The sequence below is a fragment of the Adiantum capillus-veneris genome, chromosome 10 (assembly GCF_014529385.1).
Source record: "Adiantum capillus-veneris isolate H3 chromosome 10, ASM1452938v2, whole genome shotgun sequence".
NCBI lineage: Eukaryota > Viridiplantae > Streptophyta > Polypodiopsida > Polypodiales > Pteridaceae > Adiantum > Adiantum capillus-veneris.
The window spans coordinates 27,117,669-27,136,245 of record NC_140940.1 but is presented as its reverse complement, the minus strand read 5'-3'; the positions used below and the strand labels follow the sequence as shown (position 1 = coordinate 27,136,245).

General features: G+C 41.3%; 2 protein-coding genes across 3 annotated transcripts in view; one reads left to right on the top strand and one right to left on the bottom strand.

Annotated features, from left to right (window-relative positions):
- LOC147448592 (uncharacterized) overlaps window positions 1-6,517 on the bottom strand; it is a 34,001-nt gene extending 27,484 nt beyond the window's left edge. Inside the window, exons 1-3 of one of the 2 annotated variants that reach the window (XM_086521160.1) lie at window positions 6,331-6,517; window positions 5,673-5,764; window positions 5,247-5,567 (exon numbers count right to left, since the gene is read on the bottom strand). In XM_086521160.1, coding sequence (XP_086377286.1) covers window positions 5,510-5,567; window positions 5,673-5,764; window positions 6,331-6,498 — 318 coding nt within the window. In that variant the 5' untranslated portion in view covers window positions 6,499-6,517 and the 3' untranslated portion in view covers window positions 5,247-5,509. Of the gene's footprint in view, window positions 1-5,246; window positions 5,568-5,672; window positions 5,765-6,330 lie in introns of those variants that run through there. The other variant, XR_015189366.1, reaches the window with a different exon arrangement.
- A 490-nt stretch (window positions 6,518-7,007) lies between these two features.
- On the top strand, window positions 7,008-8,839 carry LOC147448591 (uncharacterized). The gene is made up of 2 exons (XM_086521159.1): window positions 7,008-7,481; window positions 7,774-8,839. The coding sequence occupies exons 1-2, from the start codon at window positions 7,155-7,157 to the stop codon at window positions 8,680-8,682; spliced, it is 1,236 nt and encodes a 411-aa protein (XP_086377285.1). The 5' UTR covers window positions 7,008-7,154; the 3' UTR covers window positions 8,683-8,839.
- The last annotated feature ends 9,738 nt before the right edge of the window (window positions 8,840-18,577 follow it).

Genomic DNA, 18,577 nt, shown 5'->3' with positions numbered 1-18,577 from the left:
GGTAGAAGACACAGATTCAAACTTTCAACTGATTGGTTGAGAGAGTATTCATATGTGTTACCTGAGGATCTTACAAGTTTTCCACCACCTAAAGAAGGAGGATTTTATATTTGCGAGATTTCATTTTTGAGCTTTTGCAATCGAAACATTATTTTTGAGCTTTTTAAAGCTCGTGCTACATTAACAATATCTTCAATATTAGTGTGGCATGAGAAAAGTCTACATTAGATTGTGTATTCCTTCAATCCCAAACAATCAAACGTAAAATGTACGCATGTCTTTACTTGGGGGAGTGTATGCTCATGCACATCACTTATTAGCCTAAAATGTAACTTAAAAAAAAAGAACCATTTCTAATTAATTTTGATTGAACATCATATTTGGAAGAATACCCAACAACATACTTACCACAGTCCCAAAGTAACCGAGAAAATCAACTCAAGAAACCTCAAAACCAAATTAGATTCCAAGTGGCAAATATGTATATCCCAATACCCCTCACTAACAAAAACATCCTAAATTATTTTGCCTAAATCAACATCTTGTGTAGTCCAACATGCCTTCAAGATGATGGCATAGGTGACTACAATAGCAGAGATGCCATCTCTTTGAATCCATTGAAAGCAGCCCATAGCTTCCTGGTTGTACCTTTGTTGGGCATATCTTGCAATCAATGTATGTCAATAAATGACATTGCCAAGCACTAGATTTCTTCCAAAATCCCCTAACTAAGTATGTCATCCTAAAATCTTATTCCTATATCGATATCTTGCCTTATCTTAAATGTCGTCAAGATGCAAGCATAGGTAATTGCGTTTGGAGAAACGTCCTTGCTTTGCATCCATTGGGAGTAGCCCATACCTTCCTAGTGAAACCCTTGTTGGGAATATTCTACAACCACTGTGTGTCAAGAGGTTTCATCCATAGATGAACCTCCTCAAGCACTTTTTGTGCTTTTTGATGTACACCACATTTGGCCAACAAGTCATCCAAGGCATTGCACAACACTAGGTTTCTTTACTTTGTTAGCTATACACTTAATTCAAAATATTCTCACCTCCTTCGTACATATGTATGGCCTTTCAAATGGAACCATGGTATTTTTATCAACAAAAGAAAGTAGAATCTAGTTATATAAATCAACACAATTGGTGGGCCTTGGGGAGGGGGGGTTTCTGTGGAGTGCATGAGGGCTTTCTAACGAGGGATCAAATATGGCTGTCTTTGAAGCTTAAGGTACTGAATAGAGTTTAAAAGTGGATGTTTTTCTTTAGACGCCACACACACCATACATGCATCCATCACCCACATGCAATAACATAACACAAAATAAAGTATATTCATGGCAATGTGAATGACCCAAATCAAACCATGAGCTTTGAGATCGGAAAACTAGTAGCTAGTAGTATCAATTTGATTTTGATCATAATTCTTGTAGGTTGCTTATACCTGCAAGTCTGAACTTTGACCTTTCAAATTCAAAGGCTTCTTGATTTGGTAAATTGCCTAAATGCACATTATAGGATGTATTGTTAAACTCAATTTGACAAAACATCCACAAATATAATGTAACCAATCTTTATGGATCATGTTCTCGTCACCCTTTTTTTGTTCAATTTGTAGTAGCAATAACATCCTCCTCTTCTTGACATCTAGATGGTCTTGTAAAGCCCATGTTGATGCCAAGGATCCTTTACTTAGCTGTGTACATCTTTGCCATTGTCATTTGGATTTGACGTTGAGTTTGGGGATCCTTTGCTTGATCTTCCTATATGGGTTGTGGCTGTTGGGAGGCTGCCAACCCTTGGGTAGTCTCCTTCTTGATCTAGTCTATCTAGGCCTCCTCTTGTATTCCCTCTATATGTGCTATACTTTCTAGTATCTTCTCTATCAAGCCCTCCAACAATTCAGAGTCATCATATCCTTCAAGGTTGAATAGTAGCTTCATCATAGGATGTGGCTTCTTGATTTGGTAGATTACCTAATTGCACTTCATAGGATGTAATTTTAAACCCAATTTGACAAAATATCCACAAATATAGTGTAACCAATCTTTATGGATCATGTTCTGGTCACCCTTTTTTGTTCAATTTGTAGGAACAATAACATCCTCATCTGCTTGCCGTCTAGATGGTCTTCTAAAGCCCATGTTGATGCCAAGGTTCCTCATCTTCTTGATGTCTAGATGGTCTTGTAAATCCCATGTTGATACCAAGGTTCCTTTGCTTAGCTATGTACGTCTTGCATTGTCATTTGGAGTTGATGTTGAGTTTGAGGATCCTTTTCTTGATCTTTCTTATATGGGTTGTGGCTGTTAAGAGGCTGCCGACCTTTGGTCCGTGAGGATACTGATACACTCGTGCTAGACACGCATGGGTGCTACTACATGGTAAAATATGGCGGAGAGGTGGACTTTGGTACATCATAGGACAGGGCATTTCGATGCCATCTTCAGATTCTTATAGATTCGACGTATAAGAACTATTTTGTAAAGTTTAGAGACCAACTTCCCAATCTGCACTCTACATTGAGGAAGTGCTGCACGCTAGATTTACAAATGCCCCTGATCAATGTTTTCAGAATAGTGGTTGAAAGGCTACATAAAAACATTTTTGAAAAACAAGTAGACCAATGTACGGTGCACTGCTACCAACCAGGTTAGAGATCCAGACAGGAGCTATCGCGGTAGCAGATACGGAGTGGGAGTGGGTAATGCAAGAAAAGAGAGATCAAGTTACGACGGGATCATCCTACAGACAACAACGCAAAGCTCGTGCCAGACAAACTCCCACACACTATGGCTTGGGAGGCAAGGCAGCCTGGAAGGATAAATATGTAAGATTGATTAAATTACAACTTAATTGGTGATTATAAAGATTATAGTTGATGATTTGTTATTGTTATTGCTAACTTAGGAAAATATCACTCTTACTCGACCAACCAGAGAGATGGTCAAGTATCGGGAGCGACCTACAGAATTTGATACTTGGCGATGGTTGTTCGAGAACAACCACATCTCTTGCGAGCAATTCGACGCAGCAGTTGGATCGACACTACAAGCGGTAAGTTTAAAAAGTAATTTTGTGTCAATTGCTTTGACTCTTGAGCTGTTGATAATTGTTTAATTTGGTTTGGGTTTATGTAGAGTCAAGGTGGATTCAAATGTACGTGCCTCTGGACAACGACGAGTACGAGGAGGATTAGAGAGAAAAATATTTATCCAAACTTTCGTAAAGTCCCAATGTGGCACAATGTATATACAACTATTTACATTTTATTTATAACTTTTTTAAATAGTTGATCTTCTGCACATTAAATTGTCAAGGTAAAGTAAATTCAATTTCAATTCTTTGGTTTTTTTGTATACTCTTTCAAAAAACAATTGATGTTTCATTGTTTTATGCATAATGCAGGTAAAAAATAAAGGTGCTCATTTGGGCCACCCAATTTTGGGTGGCCCAAATGAGCATCTTTATTTTTGAATGGGCGTTTAGCGATAATTAGTGTAGTAATACCAGGGGCAGCTGGCGTGGTAATAGAAGCGGGTTTATTACTCTAGCTATTACCACGATTATTGCTTTCAAACCACTACCGCGATTTGAGTCGTGGTTATTGCCGCGCACACAATTTTCTCTCTCCATTTTCCTTTGTTTTTCCGCGGCAATGGTAGCGGTTATAGACTACTCCTCTTATAGTGTGTTGAGGATGACCTCGTGGATGAAGAACACCGAGATCAAAAGTTTGTTTCGAAAATCTCGTATATTGATATATATTTCAAATTAGATTTTTTACATGTTCAGTATCATAGATTTGTTTTGTTTATGTGTTGTCAACACAATCACAATTATTTTTTAAAAGCCTTGTTTTAGCGTACAAGCTGTCAATTATTGCCATGACAAAAAAATTATATGGGTTATAGACATTGCCACACATAAGTGGTAAGACCTCCCAAAAACATATGTTCTTAGCCCATTGCCACAGTTCTCGTGAGGTTATTGGGTACACCTTAAACCCAAGGTTTGGAAGTCAACCAAAAATTCCATTAATTGTTAGCTTAGCAGTAGCACCAAGTTATGGGTGTACCAAAATCCTTGGTCGTGAGAGAACCTTAAACTCACGGTTGACGTGTACACCAAAAAATCGAGGTATCATGAGAGTGGTCTATTTAGTTCCAGCTTTTGGGGGGAGGGGGTATTAGATTTTCAAGCCCATTTGTCGGAACACACCCTATAGCATGCAAATGATACGCTCGATTGTGCATGTAAAAAGGAATGGCTAGTATTAGTCAAGTTTTCTTATATATGTAGATTCAATCAATCAAATAATATAGCGTTATATTTTTGTGCTACTTTTGGCGTCTAGCTCTGGTCTCTCTCTCTCTCTCTCTCTCTCTCTCTCTCTCTCTCTCTCCCCTCGTTCTTCATCTTTGCTTTCTCTTTGCACACTCTTCTTATCACCATGGCTTGCTCATGATGGGACCCACCATATCTTTCAAGCCTATCAGATGGTGGTATCAAATAACATTTGGAAGACATATAGCCTCTAAAAGATAGGGTTCTTCAAGAACGATGTGATCCTAGGAGGGATGGGGATGAAAAGCCAAGTGTTACTAATTTGCACGCAAATTGTTTGATTCTGCTACTTTAAGCAAGTTTAATAGGCAGAGAACTGTCAGGTCTTTGAGAAGTGTCTCTCTTGTGCTACCTTCTCAAAGATCGTGCATAGATTTCGAGGGGGATGGACATCATACAAAATATTAATGGCATTGATTTTCTCGTTCCCTACGTGCATGTCGAACCCGCGACCTCCTCGACAATAGGCTAGTGTGCTAACCACTGCCGTGTGGGTTTGGTTGTCCAACACTCCACTTCAGAGCATGATATAGTGAACATGAGTAGATAAAAGTAAACTCAACCCTAAAAAGTAAACTCGTTTGCCATTCAATTGATACCCGTTGTTATGAAATTCGTCTCCGTATTGCCCGTCATTGATCCCATGGCTTGGTCTCCATTCAAGACCCCGTGTGATATAGTGCTGAGGCTCGAGTACCTTGGGCTTCAAAATTGATGGGGCCTTGATGAATTATTCGAGCCTTGAGGTGAAATGATGAAAGGTCGCTTGGAGCACATCCGCACGTCGAGCTAGAGGGGGTAAAGAGTGCATCACCTCATTTGTACGCTTTCTTCTACAACAAGTGATAAAATCACAAGGCCTGCCCTTTAAAGTCACACATTGAGAGCAAAAATAACACAATCTCCATTTTCAAAAATGAATAGTGATAGCTATTTGCGGGACCACATTGTAAGTCCTACTAAGATCATTGTTGTGTTGTATTTACCTCAACATCAGTAGCTTTTGAGAGGAATACATTGAGCACACTAAAAGATCTACGCTTACCTACTCCACGTGGGAAAATGGTAGAAGCTTCTTGTGACATATAATGCATGCACTATAGGAAAACTCGTAGAAAGAGTCCACTTTTATAGATGAGAAAATGTGTGGCAATAATTCATTGCATGCCCAAATGAAGGTCCTCCAAGTCCAGGGATCTCTTTCCATTCATGTGCCTGAATTTAAATTTGTAAGCCCTCATTGCCTCTCATTACTGCTGTGATAACATGCATCCGCTCAACTCTCTGCATATTCACTTGTTGTAGAAGAGGCAAACCCACCTTCTAATCATGGACAATGAGCTTGAGGATGGTGTTTGATCAACAATTTGAGGGAAGCCCAACGCATATGTAGGCACGCCGTTGCTCAAGCTCTTCAAGATAGAATTCCAACCACAAACAAAAAGAAAGGCACCCACAGATGAATGGCTGAGCAAAGAAATGTGAGGAGCCCATGAGATCACCATCCCTCAATCCCTGGTGCGTTCCATAAACCCCTCTAACAGGATCTCCTCAAATATTGCCTTGTTTTTGTATGAATCACGGTCGATGACCACATAAAACTCTCTCTACTACCCTCTAGACCATGGGCTAGCTACCACATTCTTGTCTATAGATACAAGACTGTCAAACACGATGTGAGAAAAAAAAATTGAGGACTGTTGCTGCTAGTCAAGCCACGATAAAGAGTTATCTTGTGGAATGAGGCTTACAGACGAGTTGAGTGCCATACTCATTAGTGCAAACAACTGACAAGGTTTATGTGGATGCAGTACATAGGGAATCTATCACATGGGTCTCTAGCTCATACATAGTACTGACAAGAACATGACCTTCTTTTTTGGCATTCTTTGGGCATTTCACAGACACAGAATGACAACAATCTAGGAAAAAGTGCATTGTTGGCCATATGCATTTGTTCATGAGAGCAGATCTTTACCTTCTTGATCAATTGCAGGGATGTAGCCGCTGGCCATGAGGTCCTGTCTAAGTGTAGAGCTTGGATCCCGTATACAAATTGATCACACTGCATCGCATAAGAAGCGCTATGAGGGCACTCATAGCAAGTGATGCAAAAGTGCTTGCCCGAGCCAATCTTCTTCATCATCGTGATCGCCTTCTAGATGCACCTTGTCTAGACTACCATTGGGTAGGCTTGAATTGGATGGACGAATAGCTTTGAACGAGGGAAAGTCCAGCAGGGTGAGCAGGTGGCTCACGGAGGAGGCTAGAGCTATGGCGTGCAGGAAAGCAGGGGAGAAGCGCGAGTCACACACACACACACACACACACATGCCCGGGGCAAGGGGGGAGGGGTGTTCTCTTTGTGGGCTCATGCATCTCGATCTGCCACGTGTGCCCCTGCCCTCCTCCCCGTGCGAATGTGCTCTTGCTCAACGAGGGCAAAGTAACCGTCACGCTAGGTGGTAGGCTAGGGGCTCGTTACAAGGGACCCTTGCAGCATGGCCGGGGGACCCGCCCTTCATAATGCAAATTTGATGGAATTGGTAGTATGTGGGTCAGCAGGCCACTCCCTTGCTCAGGAATCGTGAGAGGGAGTGTGAGGGGCCCGGCACTGCAGGCGCCCGAGCCAAAATGGAAATTGGAATCCTGAGAGGCAGCCTACTGCCCTTCTGTCATCATATTGTGACGGCCTGCTTTATATAAAGCGAACCTGCATGCTGATGTGAGGGGCAGGGGAAGAGGAATCGACTGTAGCATCATAAGAGAACGCTTGAGAGCGAGAGAGAGAGAGAGGGCACGATGAGGGTGAGACGGATTGGCGAGAGAGTGAGCAGCACTCATTTCGGGGATGATTCTTCTGCAAGCAATTTCATTAAGAAAGGGACATGGACCCGCGAGGAGGACGCCCTCCTGCTTGCCTTTGTTGATGAGCATGGAGCTGCAGCCTGGAATATGGCCAGCTTCTACTTTCCGGGGCTCCACCGGAGTGGCAAGAGCTGCCGCCTCCGCTACGTCAACCAGCTTCGCCCCGGCATTAGCCGTCGCTCTGTCTCGTCTGACGAGGAGCGCTTCATCCTATTGGCGCATGCCGTCTTTGGTAATCAGTGGTCCAAGATTGCCTCCCTGGTGAGTTCCTGTTTTCTACTCCTTCCCTTGCCCATATTGCACATGTCTCTTAGCCATTCATTGCATCGATGGGCAGAGGCGTCATCCTTATAATATAGTTCAGACATCCCCCCTCTTCAATTCTTGATAATGTTTTGAACGTTTGCCCTAAATGTGGTTGAAAATATAGGGAGTTTCTGCAATATGAGAGAGCTTAAGATGGATGTTCAGAATTTTGTAAAAATGTGAGTTTTCGGAGGTTGGGGGCCCTAATCACATCTCTTTGTTTCTGATGCGCATCCTGTCTCTGCAGATACCTGGTCGCACTGATAACACTGTCAAGAATGTGGTAAATATGCACCTCAAGAAGGCGAGACGTAGGGCGGCGACTCTCAATTTTGCACGGGCTGCAGCGCAAATGCTTTGTCCTTTCAATTTGATAGCGGGTATGAATGCTCTGGGGCTCGACGGCCCTTGCACTGGCATCCCCAGCAGCGATAGTCACAGCTCTTTGGCCAGCGCAGATGGTGAAGGTGAGGGAATTTCTGCAAAGGAGAATGAGATGTTGGCAGCCATTAGCAGTCTGTATCCTGCTGATGCATCAGCCACAGCGACATGCGGTGAGAGCAGCATGGGTTTTAACAACTGGTTAGCTCTGCAGCAGGCCCAACTCCCTTCAGTCCAACTATTTCAGGGCCCATCAGTGGGCACTGAGCTCCCTTCAGTCCAATCTGTTTGCAACAGCTTGGGAGGGTCGGCAACGGCCCACAAGCGTTCTTCAATGCAACAGCAAGCTACATACTTTGAGTGCGACATGTCGGATGAGGTGGTAAGCTTCGGCAACTCGAATATGGCAGCGACTGCAGGTGACAAGGATTTGTTGGAGGCTGTATATAATGTGAGCAGTGGCACGTCTGGGATCAGCGACAGGCCGGGCAATGTTATCGATGACTCGTCATTGAGCGCCATTTTGATCGGTTGTGAGGCAGCCACAGTAGGCTCTGCAAGTGTGATGGCTTGTCAGCAGTCCAATGATGGAAGTGGAGAAGCCGTCTTGCCTGCTAGTCTCTTCGACGATCCTGGCGTTGTGGAGCTCTTGGTTCGCAGAGGCTGTGATCTTGGCAGTGCCATGATGTTGTGTAGCCCTGAGTGGGACACCATGCCTGCTGCTAGCAGCGTCGGGGACATGCCTCTCAATAGTTTCAACTGCCAGGCTTACTAAGAGCGCCTTCATGTTTTGAGCGTGTATTTGCAGCTTTAATCAATTCTATGCCTATTAAGCTATATAGGTTCCTTGTAGCGGATATGTTGGTAGCTTGCTTCCCTTGTAACCTTCGTTTTGTATGGTTTGCTTCGTAACCTGGTCTTTGCTTTTGGCAGATTTCTTTCTTGAATCTCACGTTTCTTTTCTGTCGCGGACGATGCTTTTTATCACAGATAATGTATCACGGCAGTCAACGTCTCAAAGAAATTGGGCAGTCAAATTATTGTGCTAGATCAATTTAACGAAAACCTTGTTATTACATTCAAAGCTGATTTTTTAAGGGTGACTCTTATCATTCAAATAAGGGTAAATTTTTAGCTATCTTTTATTAAGCTACATGCGGGCAAAAATTAGGGGTGACTCTTATCATTCAATAAGGGTAAATTTTTAGCTATCTTTCATTAAGCTATCTGCAGGCAAAAATTAGAAAGACTACTCAAAGATTTTCAAGATTCTATTTTTTTTTAGTGGTAAAAATATTTTTTGCTCTTCACTGAAGGGTAAAAGTGCCTCTGAAGGGCGTCGAAGCCTTCAAAAATTGGCCCTGATTACATTTGCGCACAGGCCTTGCAAAATCCCCCACACCCTTGTCAAAATCCATCGCATGGTTCACGGTGACTCACCGCTTGTGGCCTCCCGTGCACGATCAGCTGCAATTGTAGCCGTTTTAGGGTGTCCACATGGCTGGGGTAGAACCTGCTTCTGCGTGTGAAATCTCCATTGCTCGCAGGCAGGGGTAGCAGGACACCAGCGAAACTGCTTACTCGCAAGAGAGTGTGTAACCCGCCTGCAATCTCTGCAAAGCATCTCACATCAACTCTCTGCGTCTATTGAAGGATGCTGTAGATTTTCCACTTTCACAAGTGCTCAAAGACTACAAATGGCAGCTTTGTTTAGTAAAGCTTGTAAGATTTATTCGGCCACCAGACAGATGATGTATATGTAGTCTCTCACATGTTGTCCCCTCTTTTCATGTTAATACCCCTTCGCTCTTTGGGTTGTCTAACCCCATCTCTTGCACCTTGCCCCCTTTTTCTCATTGTAATGTTTTATCTTAAGCAATTCCACTTTCTCAAAAAAAAAGAAAAAAACTCTCTGCATCTCTCTCAGGTTGCTTGACACTTGATCACTCCAGCCGGTTCTCTCAGTGGCACTATTGCATGTGCGCCATCTCTCCCCTCCCCCCCCCCCCCCCCCCCCCAACCAAAAAAAACAACAAAAAAAACACCTACAAAACAACGCACTGCATTGAAACACCTCTCTCTTCGTGCATTGAAACTCCTCTCTCTCTTCGCCTCTGCACCCACCTCATGGTGTGGTGGAATATCGAAATCCTAGTTGGGGTGGTGGTATACTCTTGTAGTATGCAATAATGAATCCTTAAGGGGAGGGGGACACATGCAAGGCTCACGTTTGGCTAGGCGAGCAAGTGAACACCCAGTGCAAAACTCGGCATGGAGCACTTGCGCACAAGCAAGCAACCCGGAGCCTAATTAATTGCACTTCTGTGATGTAAATTTGAAAAGTTGCAAGGTGAAAGCATAGGTTGGTCGCTCAAAATGTACTGTCCATGACAGTTAATGTGAGGCACTTGTGGACTAAAGCATCTTTGCACTTCTTAAAGGAACTTCCTTCAAGGAAGTATTTTTACTAATGTTGAACTTTTTTTTGCATTACACGATTGTTTATTTAGTCTCTCGACGACCATCTCACGTCAACTACACCGCGGATGAGCTCTCTCTCTCTCTCTCTCTCTCTCTCTCTCTCTCTCTCTCTCTCTCCATCCACGCATGGTGGAGGTTTCTACCTTTTTTCCCATCCATGTTAAATTTCTACCTTTCTCTCAAACCTTGTCATCGAGGAACATTGTTGGGGAGAATATACAAGAGGGCATTGGTATGGAGAAGTTCTAGTAGGAAATTGGGCATCAACAATAGTCTCCTTACCACTTTCAGTATGAACTGAAACCCATGAATCTAAGCTTTCGGCAAAACTGGCTAGCATTGCAACGTCGAGAGCCTTCTTACATTGGAGGCCAACCCTGAGTGGAGTTGATTGGTCTAGAAGTGGGGACTATGACCAAGGACATTATCTACACAATTTTCTGCTAGGAATGCAATCGAGCCTGTCGAAACATAAATTGGATAGCTTTTGCAATAACCATCTTTTGGATGATTGTACCATGAGTGCAAAATGCCGGATGTGGTGGTAGGCTTCGACAACTTGAATATGGCAACAACTCCTCGCGACAAGGATTTATGGAGGTTGTGTACATGTACAATGTGAACAATGGCACATCTAGAAACAATAGCAAGAGCAATAAGGGCAATGTCATCGATGACTCATTGTTGAGCGCCATATTGATGGGATGTGAGGTAGCCATAGTAGGCTTTGCAAGTATGATGGCTGCCATGCAGTCCAATGATGGAAGTGGGGAAGCTTCCTCTGAAGCTGTCTTGCTTGCTAGTCTCTTTGATGATCCTGGCGTTGTGGAGCTCTTGGTGCATAACGGCTGTAATTTTGGTAGCGCCATGATGTGTGGCCTTGAATGTTGCTGCTAGTAGCGTCGAGGACATGCCTCTGAATAGTCTCAATTGCCAGGCTTACTAGAGCGCACCTTCATGTTTTGAGGGTGTATGTGCAGCTTTTATCAAACCTATTTTTGTTGGCACTACCTTTCGACAAAAAGTATGGTTATGCCGAGGGAGTTTTAGCCTGTGTACAATGGAGCACCTTTCAAATTTTGGAAGGTATGCTTTATTCTTCTTCTCTTTGATCTATAGTCTTTCTTCTTTTCCTTCTTCCTCTCTCTCTCTCTCTCTCTCTCTCTCCCCCCCTTGCAACCTACAGTTTGTGTGCTTTGCTTCCGTAACCTGGTCTTTGCTTTTGCTAGATTGAGTGTTGCTATAACTTCTTTTTTGAATCGCACATTTCTTATTCTAACGTGAAAAATTCTTTCATCACAAATGTTCTATCAGGGTAGTCAAAGCAAAACAATCGAGCAGTCAAATTATTGTGGTAGATGCATTAGAAAATTTCGGAGGTCATTTGGAGGGCCTTGTAAGAAATTGTATTTCTCTCTCTATAAACGTTTTTTAAAATGTACTTGCACCTTGTGAGTACGTCCAAAAGAACAACCAGGCACTCTAAAAAGTAGATTTATATTCCCAATAGTCCTTGAAAATGGTCACTTTTTTATTTAATGCGAGCGTCTTTTTCAGGAGGCAGGTGTGGCGCATTCAATGCAGCTTACATCATCACTGGAACTTGAAAAGTCACAAACTGTCAAATAGTGATAGATTTTGAGGCTTTTGACACCACCAATGCATCCGAAACACCAAAATACCCTAAAAATGAATGTCTACTTGTTTCATTCCGACATCCGGAGAGGCAAAAAATGTCAAAAAACCCCAAAAAATGGGCTTTTTACTTAAGGCGCACGAGGAGGCATTCTAAAATTTTAGAATGCCCCCCTGCGCGCCGTTAGTACAAAGCTCCTTTTAGTGGTTTTTGGACACTTATCTTTCAAGAAAGCCCCTTTTGAGAGGTTTTTTGACATTTTCCTCTCAAAAAGCTCCCTAAAAAGAGGAAAAAAGGGGCTTTTTACTAATGGCGCGCGAGGAGGCAGTCCAAAATTTTGGAATGCCCCCTCGCGCGCCGTTAGTAAAATGTTCTTTTAGGGGTTTTTGACATTTTTTACCTTTTTGGATGTCGGAGCGAGGCAATTGGACATTCATTCTTAGGATATTTGGGCGTTCTGGACGCATTGATAGTATCAAAAGTTTCAAAATCTTCCACCACTTGATAGTTTTGTGAATTTTTGAGTTCTAGTGATGATGTAAGCCGTATTAAATGCACCGCATCCACCTTCTGAAAAATGTGCTCACATTAAATGAAAGAGAGTGATCGTCTTCAAGGACCACTAGATTATTAAATGAGGAGAGGGACACCTTTTATATTTTTGTTAATATCAATCTATTTTTCTACGTAACGTAGGCTCTTCTCTCATTGGAGGAGCTTATTTTCCTCTCTCTTCCAAAAGGCCCTCCAAAAGACCTCCGAAATCTCCTAATGCTCATCTTAAAAAATGTCAACTTAATGACGATAGTTCAACTTTGAAAACCTTGTTACATCTGCGCTCTCTTGTGGTGCGCACATGTGCACCTTGCGATGTATCAAGAGAGGAAAATGTGATGTTGGTCCACCAAAATCAGTTTTACCTTTCGCAAAATCCATTGCTTGGTTCATCATGTGTATCAGAACTGCACTCACCTCCCTTACACAATCAGTGTTTCATTGGGGCGAGAGAGTGTTTCACTTGCTTGTAAGCTCTACACAGCTTCACATGTCTTTAGAACTCTCTTATCCTCTCTCTCTCTCTACAACACACTTCATGTGCACGTTTTCTCAGATTGCTTGACGATTGATCACTCCAATTGCTTCTCTCAGTGGCACCATTGCATGCTCTCTCTCTCTCTCTCTCTCTCTCTCTCTCTCTCTCTCTCTCTTCCATGTGAGACTACTTAAGCCTTACAAAGGAGAACCACCACAAGAACCAATCATTGAGGACCCGCCCAAGAGCAAAGATCAAGAAGAGGTGCTTCAACCTGAACCGATGTTTTTTGACATAAAGACAAAGTACTAAGACATGGTAAGATTACCCGATGGTATCTTAGTAAGTTCAAAAATGATTCTTTTGAAGATGCTAGTTGGATGCAAGGAACACATCTTAAGGATAGTATGAACCTTGTCAATGCTTACAATGCTACATTAGAGTAAGCAAATGTAAATGTTTCTTTTAGATGACCAATGTTTTTGTCTTATAAGACTAATTCTCTTTTTATTATGCATACGTTTAAGTAGTATGCATGCTTAGAATCATGTTTGTATGACGACGTCTCTAAAACACCAAGTAGAATTTGTCACTCTACTTTGGGAGAATGAAATAAACTCAAGAGCAGACATGCTTGTGGCAGCTAAGTCTCCCAAGCCCCAAATGGATTAGTCATCCATCTAGGAATGATCTTGTAGGGTAAAAAGGGACCCTCTACCCGTTAAGAAACATAGACTAATGAATAAAGTTTTATCTCCTCTACCTCACAGTCAAGGATGACTATGATTTCAAGAGAGAGGTAATGTCATAAAATCTAATATCTAACTAACTCAAATTAGTTTCTCAAACTGATCATTTAATGTGGGAGAATAAACGGGAAAAAGAGTTAGAATATAAACATGTGCTTATGGATCTATATCAACACGATATCAAAGTCAATGGGTCCAAATGAGAGATGGTTTGCCAAAGAGCAATGCTAGCTAATGGAGCTTGAAATTCCTTAGGGTTAGCTTCATTAAAGACCTCCAAAGGTTAGGGTTCCTAGGACCTTAGGCAAGCTAGGGCTGAGCCTCAGGTGGGAACCTGGCACAAGCTTGAGGTGCTTGTCATGCTTGCTGACCAAGGTTCTTGAGGTGCTTGTCGTGCTTGCTGACTAAGGTGCTTGAGGTTCTTGTTGTGCTTTATAACTAAGGTGCTTAAGGTACTTGGGGGCCAAGACACTTGAGGTACTTGAAGTCAAAGAAAGGCCTACAAAGAAGGGGGCGAGCCCCAAGAGTAGGGGGTGGGGTTGAATGGTCTTTCCCTCACCCAAGGGACACCCCTTGCTCAAAGAGGCAAATAGGACACATGTCAAGGCCCTAGCTGGTTGCCCCCATAGTGTGCCTAAAGCGTATTGGATGCCTTTGAGAAAGGTCTGATGAGAATTCAGTGTGAATAAATTAATTGTTTAAGATTTATTCAAGTCCTTTCTCCCAAAGGGGTAAGGAGGACACTTGTCCTAATGATAACCCATGCTTGTTATACACAAAGCGTGTGATTGGCCACCAGGCTTGAGGAGGTCCAATCATCTCCAAGCTAGAGCTAGAAGGGGGGGTCGACCCAAGCAAGGAGGGGGTGTGATTGACCATATACCCTCTCTCATTCGCTCATACACACTCTCATTCTCAAAGTGTGTTGTGCAAGCACACCATCTCCTTCTCCAAGCTTGAAAAGTTGAGAGCCTACACCAACAACTCTTGGCTATGGAATGAAAATCCAACCAAGAGCCATGCTTCAATGCTATGCTAGCCATCTTCTTCATCTCCATTACTATGCTACTATGCTATGCTAAGCTCTATGAGTAATGTTATGAGAGGACACTACTTCTTTCTTGTAAGAATACTTCTTCTTCCATTTCCCTGCCCTCATTCCTTGCTAGCTATCTCCACCTTCAAAGGTTTTTGGGGTCGTGGGACTGAGGCCGGAGACAAGTTTAATGCTTTCATTTAGCTAATTACGAGAATAATTGTGGTTCATGAATCTCTCTATCTTCACTGCACCATCAAGGTCTCAAGGAGCACAAAGCTTGTATTGTACCAAGTCTCTCTTTATAGGAGAAGCTATAATCCAAAATCCTTTTGGAGGGGGGACCGGCTCCACATAAATCTGGTCCTCAACTGTTGTCAAGTTTGTTAATCATTAGGAAAGTTTTGAACTCATTTTTGGGCCTTTTAAGAGTGCCACATCATCAAAGTTGTACAAAAGAAAGCAACCCGGTAGACCCCTCTAAATATTTCTCAGAACCCCATGATATGACCTATCATTGGAAAGCTTTTAAAAAATGGATTCTAAAGAGATAAGGTCTGAAAATTTTGGATGACTTCTATGAAAGTTATGCCATTTTTTTTCAATCAACCAATTTTTGTTACCGTTACGGTAATCTAAAATCACCTTTTTCTAGATCTATATGAAGGCAATGTCCGATACATACATGCTATATATCAATAGATAGCATTTGAAGAGTAGATTCTAAATATCCAACCTCCGACAAGTTTGGATCTTATTTACAAAATTTAATGATCCCTACTTTTTTGAAAGCTATGCCATATCAACAATTCTGACAAGGCCCAAAAATGAGCTCAAAATTTTCCTAATGTAAGTATAATGGTTATGTTGCTACCTCAAGTTCACCCTCTATTTTGTCAAAGTATTTTAAAAAAAATGTTCACTATGGTTTCGTTATTTCCACTATTTTCAATGTTCATGGTTCATTATCATTACAATAGTCACATTCCTTAGGTTTTGGGTGTCATATCCTTAGCCATTCCCCTAAAGGAATCAACTAGCAATTTAGTTCAAATTGAAAAAAATATAGTCTTCATTATTTTGCATAACCTGTCAAATGATTCTCTATTAACAATCCTCATGAAGGGAAATCTAGGAATGAGAAGACTCATGGCTTCTTGGGCCTTCCTTATCCCTCCCAAAGACTTGACTTGCTAGATCACCCCCTTTCTCACATTGCTCTTGGTAACATTAGGATCATGGTTGGAAAGTCTAGGTTGGGACTCCTCAATTGACCTATCCTTATCCCATGTTGGATTTTTTTGTGAAGGATAAACCTTTTTTGCTATCTGCTTTTTCTTTTCCATCCTCAAAAGGCACCAACAATAAAAGTTGAAGGGTGAGAGGATGAGATGATGGCCAAGATGGTGCAAGGAAGTACAGTTGGGTTTGTGGACTTTGGCCTAAAACTATTGGGATGATGGCTAAGATGGTGCAAGGAAGTACTGTTGGGTTTGTGGCCTTTGGCCTAGCACCAACAACTGGCATGTGAGAATCCACCCTTCTACAATCAGCAGCCCAGTCATCGAGGAATCATGTGAGGCACATGGTCTTACACACTTGGCAAGTCAGTTGCACAAGAGTCCAGATGCCATCCTAGTCATCATGGATTTTCCACATTCTATGGAGCCACTCTTGACCAAGAGAAGATCAAGGACCTCAAAGAAAGTTTTTGTGGCATAGTAGTGATTGAACAACTATGTAGTAGATTCTAGCAAGTGCCCTTTTCATTAGATTCTGAAAAGGAATTTTACATGTCATGTCATAGAAAACTATCTACCTTCATAGTGGAGATAGCTCAAACATGAGTCCATTTTCTTCGACTTGCACCTGTTGAGCACCCAGTCATGGTACAAGCCATCATAGTGCAAGTTAGGAGGTAAGGCTACATTTTTTTTTTCTCTTCTCCTTATCTCTAAATATTTGCAAGGTCTTCTTGTAAATTTTTATACTTGCTTTTGTAAATGTGCATATTATGGCTTGGGATGTGATGTTTCTATACTGGATCTTGCACCCTATCTTCACTCATATAACATATGTTTTGCATTGCGTTTGCATTTGAAGAGATTAGTTCTTGTCATAAGCCCATGTGTGAGGCCAAAGAAATCCTAAGCAGTTGGATTTTTGCAATGGGTCGCCAAGGCCATCTACAAACACCATGTACCAACATCAGGTAGATTCACTAACGACACATGCATTCCATTTTTCATCAATCCCATATTAATTAAAAATTATTTACTCAAGATACTGATTAGGGTTGGATGTACTCTTGTGCATTAATGTCTACACTATTTGCCTTACGAGTACTACACTTAGAATCCAAATACATACTCACAATTTTGGAAGGCCATATACCAACGATAGTAGTGCAGTGCACCTAAGATTCTTGAAGTATAAGTACTAGTAGTACAATATATTCCTCATTTAGCACAATGGGACCTTGGATTCTTGAGGTATAATTATTGGTAGTATTATAGTTACTACATTTAGTACAATAGGACCTTGTTTACCATAGTTAGAGGCCTAAATTAATGTGCAACCTAGTACTCTATAATATTACTGGTATACCCAATACTATTGCTATAGTGTATGATGGATCTGTTTTAGCATAGTACTTATGGTATCCTACTTTAGTATGTCATATAGTTCTCTTGAATAGGAATACTACAAGGCATGCTAGATTTTTTGTATAATAGTACTCATAGTATCCTTATGTAGTGTTTAATATAGAACTATAAAGAAGTAATGCAACAAAGCATTGTAGATCTCCTTTAGTATAGTACTGCAAGTGCACTATTATAGAGCTTAGGATAGTAGCATTTTAGTGTTTAGACCTCTTAGTATAGTATTCTTATCTCATTGTAGTACCTACATAACACTTCAGTGAATGGTAAATCTCAATTAATAGTTCAGTACTCCAAATAGACCATTTTATTGTTTAGTATAATACCTTCAAATATTAATGCTACAGTGAATGGCATTACTCATTCAGAAATAGTCATTCAATGAATGGTACATACTAATTAAAACTCTAATATATTTACATATACTCCTAGTAGACTTAGACATTTGTAGTTTCTAGTATACTACTTTGGAATAGTAATACTACAATGATGGCAGACCTCAATAATGCTCAATCGGTATAGTACACATAGTACACTTTGTAAAGTGCTCATAAAATGATAATTAAGTATAGTATTTTTAATATCTAGAAGTTGTGTTTAGTATAATAACTAAAAATAGAAATGGTACCATGCATGGTAGACCTGTTTTAATATAGTACTGATGTTAGACTACTTTCGTATTTAATGAAGTACTCTATATAGGCTAATATTTTTAGCTAATGATTTAAATTCCATTTGTTTTTAAGTTCACTCTTGTAGATCTATAAGCACATTTTTTGTGTTATCTAGTTATTTTTCTGCTCTTTGGTTACAGAGAGGAAATCCATTCCTTCAAAGAGAGCTATTGTGGATTCTAGAGTGAAGGAAGAGAGCACAACTTTCTTCAATGACTTGGAAACAAACATGTTGAAGGATGAAATGAGCACTCCCATAAAGGGTGGTGTGTCCAAAGGTGATTTGCTAGAAGATGATGGCACATCATATGATGAAGATGACATATTGAGGAAGGTGACGCAGCAAAGCAAAAAAGTGAAGCTGTCCACCATGCTGTCTCATAACAGGAAGGTTGGTG

Coding starts and splice junctions, on each gene's coding strand:
- LOC147448591 (XM_086521159.1), top strand. CDS start 7,155: ATGAGGGTGAGACGGATTGGCGAGAGAGTGAGCAGCACTCATTTCGGG. Junction 7,482..7,773: donor GGTCCAAGATTGCCTCCCTG/GTGAGTTCCTGT, acceptor CTGTCTCTGCAG/ATACCTGGTCGCACTGATAA.